Here is an 8,118-nt window from a genome sequence, read left to right as displayed (position 1 = left end):
GGCGCGCGCGGGCGCTGCTCTATAAATACGGGGCCGTTCCGTTCGTTCTGAGTCGCCATCCCGCCCCGAGCAGTAGCAAGCCTTGGTCTGCGCGCTTTGCAGCTCCCTGCCTCGCCGCCGCTCCGTGCCCTCCGAGTCGCGTCCTTTCACCGCCGCCGCCATGAACGGTCAGCTCAACGGCTTCCACGAGGCGTTCATTGAGGAGGGGACGTTCCTCTTCACCTCGGAGTCTGTGGGGGAAGGTCACCCAGGTGAGGGACGGGGGACTCGGGAGGACGGGGCGGTGGCGCTGGGGGTCGAGGCCGTCCGGCTCGGTGAGAACAGCGGCGGCCGCGCGCCGCCCTCGTGTGGCTCCCGGAGGTTGCAGTGTGCGGCCGCCGCTCCCCTCCCCCCCTTTCTCTCATCCCCATCCGGCGGCGCGCCCCGGCACGCGGAAGGTTCCAGAAAACGAGAAGGGCGGGGGCCAGCGACCGGCGCGGGGAGGGCCCTGTTTCCTCCTCTTTAGTCCCGTCGTCTGGAAAAATCTCAAGTGGGCGACCCCGCCCCGCGTGCTCGCGTCCGGCCGTCGGGAGCGCGCGCCCCGCATTGCAGCGGCAACCACGTGTTCACCGCATGTGGCATCGGGGCGAAGCAGAGCTGCCGGCCGCTCGCTGCCCGAGCCCCTGGGCTAGAAGTGGAGGCTGGTGTCTCCAAACGTGCTATCTCCATTATCCACGACTTCCGGTCACTGAAAATGCGCACGAGTGTGGTTGGACATGTCCTTAGGCCTCCAAGGTGACAGGCAACCGCCGACTAAATATAGCGCGAGTTAGAGAGGACATCCCTTATTTGGAGGCTGCGTGAAAAGGACGAGGAGCATGAATTAAGTGCAAACCCCCATGGCATTAGGTTTCCTTTTAAAGTCTTCCCTTTGGCGCTTTCCAACGATTAAAGGAGGATTTATTGCCGGGCGGTGGTGGCGCAGGCCGATCTTTGAGTTCGAGGCCAGCCTGGTCTACAAGAGCTAGTTCCGGGACAGACTCCAAAGCTGTAGAGAAACCCTGTCTTGAAAAAAAAAAGTCACGTTTCTTTTGGCTTTGTCCACTGGACGGCCATGTTGAGATGAGTTAGAATGAAGCTATTTTCCGGAACTTTGGGATGTCATTTGAGCTCTTCTGTTAAAGGAGTTCACAGCAACATCCTTGATGGAAGGATCTGCTTTTAGTTAGTGGCCTAATTAAATGATAGAGAACAAACCCAGTAGGACCTTGAGTGACAAATGAAATCCAAGTGTTGCTGTGGTGTGTTTTCCCTCAAGGATAGGGGTGCCTCCACATCGATTGGGTCGCTCATTATTACAATTGCTAGATAAGGTCTTAGGTGCTATGACTGGAATACACATTTAGGGAGAAAGTAGTAACAATTCAGGAGATTGGAGCCAAGCTTGGTGGCACACTTTTGTAACCCCAGCGTTTAGACTGTAGAGGCAGGAGATTGGGTTTGAGGTTAGCCTGGTCTACATGGAACGCTTTGTCAACACCACACAGATTCCAATCGAGGATACTGTGTTTTCCAAATTGATAATGCATTTGGATAGTTTCCTGGACCATTTTCCTCTTGTTGTTCATAGTTAAAATTTATTTTCATGGTTGAATACAAAGAAAAGTCTTGTTTCTCTAAATGGTTAGCGTTCTTTTTTAGGTCAGAGTGCTTGGTCTACATATGACCTTGGCTTATTCATCCCAAGTACAGAGGTTTGGTACTAGTTAAAACTTGAGGAACTGAGTGCTTCTAATAGGGGTAATGGACGTTTTAAGAAATTAGTAACCTGACAGTTGGCTTATTTAGCTCTTAGTGGGTTAATTTTGTAACCTATTTTAAGTGGAAGATAAAATAGAACAATTGATCTTTAAAATATACTATGAAGTTATTTCCTGGGATTGGCTTTGGGATTTCAAGATCACCATTTCTACTTTGACTCGACTAAAGATGTTAAATGGGCTGAAAGTTTAAGCATACGACCCTGTATACAGTAATTTTTATTCTGGCAAATAGATCTTGGTAAAGCAGTGCTTTTATTAACATAATAAAGCAATGAAGTAGAATTGTTCACTTCATTATGTGAGTAGGGTCAGTGAGATTTGCTCAATGGGTTAAGAATGCTTGCTGCCAAGGCTGTTGTGATCAGAGTTCCTGGGATACATAATGGAGAGCCAGCTCCTTTCAATGTTTTCTGATTTTTACATGAACACCATCATACACGTATTAGCCATGTATGCACAGATAATGCTGTTTTTTATTTGTTTAAGCCTAGAATGGTGATGCATACTTTAATCCACCATTCTGGAGACTGAGTCAGGACTGCCATAGGTTTGCGTAATATACCTGGAATCCAATAGTTTCCACTATTGGAAACCATTAGTGTTATTTGGTTTTTGGTTTTTTTTTTTTTTTTTTTTTTTTGGTGCAGCTAGGTATATATAATCTTTTGACAGCATAAGATTTTTGTCATCTACAAATTCACAGCTGTGCTTGGCCCTTGGGTTGAACATCAACTGCTAGTTACATGATAGATAATAGTAATGGATAAATTGAATGGGGAATTTTTGTTTTCCAGATAAGATCTGTGATCAAATCAGTGATGCTGTTCTTGATGCACACCTTCAGCAGGACCCCGATGCCAAAGTGGCTTGCGGTGGGTATACAATACTTGCTTGAATGGAAAAGGGGGCATTTAAAGGAAAGTCTGGTGGTTTGTGATACACCTAGCTACTTGGGAGGTTGAGGCTAGAGGTAGCAAGTTAATGTCCATATTGGCAATTTAGCAAGACACTATCTCAGAAGTAGAAAACGAAGCCCAGGGATTGAATTCCCCAGCTGGCACCCCTACCCTAATATTTTGGGCATAAATTTCTGTTTTATTAGAAACTGTTGCTAAAACTGGAATGATCCTTCTTGCTGGGGAAATAACATCCAGAGCTGCTGTTGATTACCAGAAAGTGGTTCGTGAAGCCATTAAGCACATTGGATATGATGATTCATCCAAAGGTATTCTTTAAATATTTAATTTTTATAAACTCATTTTTGCAAACGTAGAATGTGATGCTAATGGGAGAAGCTTCTTACGTTTCTGGTAATCTTGACTGATTGCATAGTTTTATCATATCCTCTCAGCTTTCTGATCTAGCCTATTCTGTCCTCTAAAGTGTGTGATTTAGTGCAAGAGCAATATCTTATCTCAGTAGAGTGGCCAGAGGTCAAGCAGGAGTTAGCCCAACCAAGTGAAAGACCTTCTTTCAAACCATAATGCAGAGGGGGGCAATAAGTGAGTTATGTTGAATATGGTCTATTAAAATATTGTACAGTAGATCTTGTTGCCATCGGTATTTTTTTCTCCTCTTAACTTTACCCTTTAGTTCTGTTTTTTTTCATTTGTTTGTTTTCTTTCTGTGATAGGTTTTCTTTTTGTAGCCCTGGAACTCAGATCTGCCTACCTATGCCTCCCGAGTGCTGGGATTAATGGTGTGCATGTGCCACCACCGCCACCTGGATTGGCCACTTTTAAGCATATTCCAATTGCTAGCAACACAACTTAACATTTTGGAGTTACCACTAAAAAACAACATGAGAGTTACTGGAACACCTTCTTGTTTGCAGGGTTTGACTACAAGACTTGTAATGTGTTGGTGGCCTTGGAACAACAGTCACCAGATATTGCCCAAGGTGTTCATCTTGACCGGAATGAGGAAGACATTGGTGCAGGAGACCAGGTATTGTCATAGTTTATTGGCATCCCTTTAAAATTGGATTCTAAAACTTGGATTTCTCTTTCACATTTCATTTTTCCTATTTCGTAGGGTTTGATGTTTGGTTATGCCACTGATGAAACTGAAGAGTGTATGCCTTTAACCATTGTCTTAGCACACAATCTAAATGCCAAACTGGCTGAACTACGCCGCAATGGCACATTGCCTTGGTTGCGCCCAGATTCTAAAACTCAAGTAAGTGGTGGTTTAAAACTAATGTTCATCTCAAATTACACTAAAAGTCCTAAGTTACTTATATTATAGCTGACTGAGGGGGGATAATACTTGTCTTTTGCTATATTTAATCTTATGATAGGGAACAAAGCTGGTTAGACAAGTGTTCTGATCTATTTTGCATCCAAGGTGACTGTGCAGTATATGCAAGATCGAGGTGCTGTGCTTCCTATCAGAGTCCATACAATTGTTATATCTGTGCAACATGATGAAGAAGTTTGTCTTGATGAGATGAGAGATGCTCTAAAGGAGAAAGTGATCAAAGCTGTTGTACCTGCAAAATACCTTGATGAGGATACAATTTACCACCTACAGCCAAGTGGCAGATTTGTTATTGGTGGGCCTCAGGTAATAAATTATGAAATGTTTTGTCTATTGTTGGTTACTTGGAAATTTTAGCTGCCCCCATCTTTTTTCTGATTGCCCCCTCCCCCAGTCATACATATCCTACATACACTGTGTCTTGCATGGCGCATGCTACCCCCAAATTCACTATGTACCTGATGTTAAATCGCTATATACAGCTAATCTTAAAGCGCTAGGATTATACATGTGGCTACTGCTAGCTACATAAGGATCTTGAATGATTCCTAATAGCCTAGTCAAGAACCACTTATTAGAAAAGATTACATGACTTAAACCCTATAATTTCAGGGTGATGCTGGTTTGACTGGCCGAAAAATCATTGTGGATACTTATGGCGGTTGGGGAGCTCATGGAGGAGGGGCCTTTTCAGGAAAGGATTATACCAAAGTGGACCGCTCAGCTGCTTATGCTGCTCGTTGGGTAGCAAAATCCCTTGTTAAAGGAGGTCTGTGCAGGAGGGTTCTTGTTCAGGTATGTAATGAACAGGTAAATGGGAAAAGAGTATTAAGTAAAAGTTTATATGCATCCCTATTTTATAACAATATATTACTGACTTTTAGGTCTCTTATGCTATCGGAGTTTCTCATCCATTGTCGATCTCCATTTTCCATTATGGTACTTCCCAGAAGAGTGAGAGAGAGCTATTAGAAATTGTAAAGAAGAATTTTGATCTTCGCCCTGGGGTCATTGTCAGGTAAAGATGGTAAAGCCTATTGCTAGTGAGAAATGGTGGGTGGGCATGTATACTGAAATCTGGAGATGAAGGTAGACTCTCCATATAGGGGAACAAATTTTAATTCTTAAAACATGCCAATATTTTAAATTGCCTGGAGAGGACCTAGCTGATGAAGCTAGTGTTCTGCGACTCAGTAAAGTTCTCCACTTTGTGCTTACATTAACTAAGGGTGCTACATTAAAGATTAATATGTTAAGGTGGGATGTTCAAAGTTACAAAGAAATACATAGTTGGGCAGTGATTGGACCTTGGTAAGTATTTAATTGGAATTCCTGAGAATGATGTAAGTTTTCATATTTGTCAAGCCAGGGCTGGAAAGCAACTAGTTACTAATAAAGGACTGTGCAAGCAGTTTGGACACCAGGGAAGTAACAACACTTTTGCCATGAACTTTTTTCCTAGCAAACCGCAGGGAGAACTGAACTCATTTTGCCAGAGCTCTTGAAATGAGTCTTGCTGATTGTTTTGCTTTATTTTGATTTAATGCTACATATTAAGTTATGGACTTGTATATTCCAGGGATCTGGATCTGAAGAAGCCAATTTATCAGAGGACTGCAGCCTATGGCCACTTTGGTAGGGACAGCTTCCCATGGGAAGTGCCCAAAAAGCTTAAATACTGAAAGTGTTAGCCTTTTTTCCCCAGACTTGTTGGCGTAGGCTACAGAGAAGCCTTCAAGCTCTGAGGGAAAGGGCCCTTTTCCTAAATTTTTCTGTCCTCTTTCAGCTCCTGATCAGTTGCAGTCACTCTAATCAATGACATGAATTTTAGCTTTTGTGGGGAACTGTAAGTTGGGCTTGCTACTCTGTCCCTAGGTGTTTTGTTCACCATTATAATGGATATAGTGAGCATAGGTAATCCATGTAACTGCCTAGAAACAAACACTGTAGTGAATAATGCTTTGAAATTGAATCTTTGTCCTATCACCTAATCCTCCAAAGTCCTAATTGCAATTACTTTCCCACCAGATGCTGAAAATGTCCTTGTAATGTGCACGTAAAGTTCTCGTAGTTTGACTATAGACTTTGGCAATGCCATAGCCCTGTCAGCATGAATTTGTAATGTCTTGAGCTCTATTTATTGAATGTGAAGTCCCTCCCCTTATCCTCCCTATAACTTGGTCATTTCTAATTATGTAGTTCTTTGTCAGGGAGTGGTCCCTATCCAATCAATCTTGCATGAAACGCAAGTTTCAGTTGGAGCTCTAGCCTGACTTCAAAAAAAAAAGGCAGTTACAATTAAACCATCTCCCTGGTGCTTATGCTATTAATTGCCACCTTTTAAACAGCACCAAATCAAAATCTCTCCACTTTTCAGCTGTCTTTGGAGGACGTACGTAATAAGGTTTTATTTAGTAAACCAATCCTATGCATGGTTTCAGCACTAGCCAAACCTCACCAACTTCTAGTCTAGAAAAACAGGCACTTGGCACCCTTGTGATGTCATACAGAGAAGTCACAGGGCAGTACCTGAGGGTCTGTAGGTTGCACATTTTGGTACCAGGTAACTTTTTTTTTTCTTTATAAGAAAGACAGTACTCCACTGCACAATAGCTCCTCCCAGGGTTTTAACTTTGTTTTATTTTCAAAACCAGGTCCAATGAGCTTTCTGAACAGCTGGTGTAGCTACAGAGAAACCAGCTTCCTTCAGAGAGCAGTGCTTTTGGCGGGGAGGAGGAAATCCCTTCATACTTGAACATTTTCTAATTGCTTATTTATTGTATTCTGGGGTATGGCGTAAGTACAGAGAAGCCATCACCTCAGATGGCAGCTTTTAAAAGATTTTTTTTTTTTCCTCAACACCATGATTCCTTTAACATGTTTCCAGCATTCCCAGGTAGGCCAAGGTGTCCTACAGAAAAACCTTGGGTTAGACCTACAGGGGGTCTGGCTGGTGTTAACAGAAGGGAGGGCAGAGCTGGTGCAGCTGGCCATGGAGAAAGCTGACTTGGCTGGTGTGGTACAGAGAAGCCAGCTTGTTTACATGCTTATTCCATGTGACTGCTTGCCCTAAGCAAGAAAGTGCCTTTCAGGATCTATTTTTTGGAGGTTTATTACGTATGTCTGGTTCTCAATTCCAACAGTTTAATGAAGATCTAAATAAAATGCTAGGTTCTACCCAAACTGTGTCCACTTGTTATATTCTATGGTAAAATCTACATGTGTTTTACCACCATTGCCAAAGAAAAGGTTTTCAACGATAAGGTCATGGTTTAGAAGCTTGGCGTGAACTCTTTTACTTGTTGCATGCTCTGGAGTTAGGTGTCTCCTCCCCATCCCTCAAGCACTGGAGTAGCAGAAGCAAGCAGATTCTCCTGAGTTCTGGGCTAACCAGAACTAGTTTGCCCCTGCTATTGAAAAAATGGGGAAAATTCTCTGGAATTTAAGAAATGTGGATTTCCCTGAATGGGGATGGTGGCTTCCGTGGTGACAGGAAGGCACTTTAGTTTTTAGTGTTAAAAGCAAAGTTTTTTTTTTTTTTTAAATCTTTAATTATGCATACAGTTTAGCCTGGGTATGTGCTTGTACACTAGAAGAGGGCACCAGATCTCAATGCAGATGGTTGTGAGCCACCATGTGGTTGCTGGGAGACTCTTAATCTCTGAGCCATCTCTCCAGCCCCCAAAGCAAAGTTTTTTAACTAAAGTTCATTAAAATTAGTAACAACAGAAAGCCCACTGCATTGTCTGGTAAAAGGTTTAGTGATTTCAAGGAGCCTAGAAAGCCTTTGTGGCTCAGTTGGAATCCCAGCATTTGAGAGACAGCAGACTTGGTTAGCAAGTCTTTATCTCAAGTCTTGGGTACCATTCCATTGTGAATAACCTTATTGGCTAAAGACAGGAGGGGATAGATGAATGATTAGTAGTAGGAACAACAATGATTGCTGAGCTGTATGTAGTAGTACAAGCCTGTGATTCCAAATGTCAGAAAGCAGAGACTGCCATATATTTGAGTTTGAAGTTGGCTGTCTACATATCTAGGATATGATAGACCCTGT

At 42.9% G+C, this 8,118-nt stretch overlaps 1 protein-coding gene across 1 annotated transcript; it reads left to right on the top strand.

The window, feature by feature from the left end:
- The first annotated feature begins 36 nt into the window (after window positions 1-36).
- Window positions 37-7,244, top strand: Mat2a (methionine adenosyltransferase 2A). Its single transcript, XM_050132853.1, has 9 exons — window positions 37-251; window positions 2,597-2,674; window positions 2,905-3,027; window positions 3,637-3,749; window positions 3,837-3,980; window positions 4,149-4,367; window positions 4,674-4,856; window positions 4,946-5,079; window positions 5,641-7,244. Exons 1-9 carry the CDS (start codon window positions 161-163, stop codon window positions 5,741-5,743), a joined length of 1,188 nt encoding a protein of 395 aa, XP_049988810.1. The 5' UTR covers window positions 37-160; the 3' UTR covers window positions 5,744-7,244.
- The last annotated feature ends 874 nt before the right edge of the window (window positions 7,245-8,118 follow it).

Source organism: Alexandromys fortis, unplaced genomic scaffold (genome assembly GCF_014885135.2).
Source record: "Alexandromys fortis isolate MF-2015 unplaced genomic scaffold, M_Fortis_MF-2015_v1.1 scaffold_397, whole genome shotgun sequence".
Lineage (NCBI taxonomy): Eukaryota > Metazoa > Chordata > Mammalia > Rodentia > Cricetidae > Alexandromys > Alexandromys fortis.
This window is presented reverse-complemented; position numbering and strand designations above follow the sequence as displayed.

What these genes read in the sequence shown, in the direction of transcription:
- Mat2a (XM_050132853.1), top strand. Translation starts at nt 161, where the DNA reads ATGAACGGTCAGCTCAACGGCTTCCACGAGGCGTTCATTGAGGAGGGG. An exon ending in ACATTGGTGCAGGAGACCAG is followed by an intron (nt 3,750 to 3,836) that starts GTATTGTCATAG and finishes CCTATTTCGTAG; the next exon opens with GGTTTGATGTTTGGTTATGC. An exon ending in CGCCCTGGGGTCATTGTCAG is followed by an intron (nt 5,080 to 5,640) that starts GTAAAGATGGTA and finishes TGTATATTCCAG; the next exon opens with GGATCTGGATCTGAAGAAGC.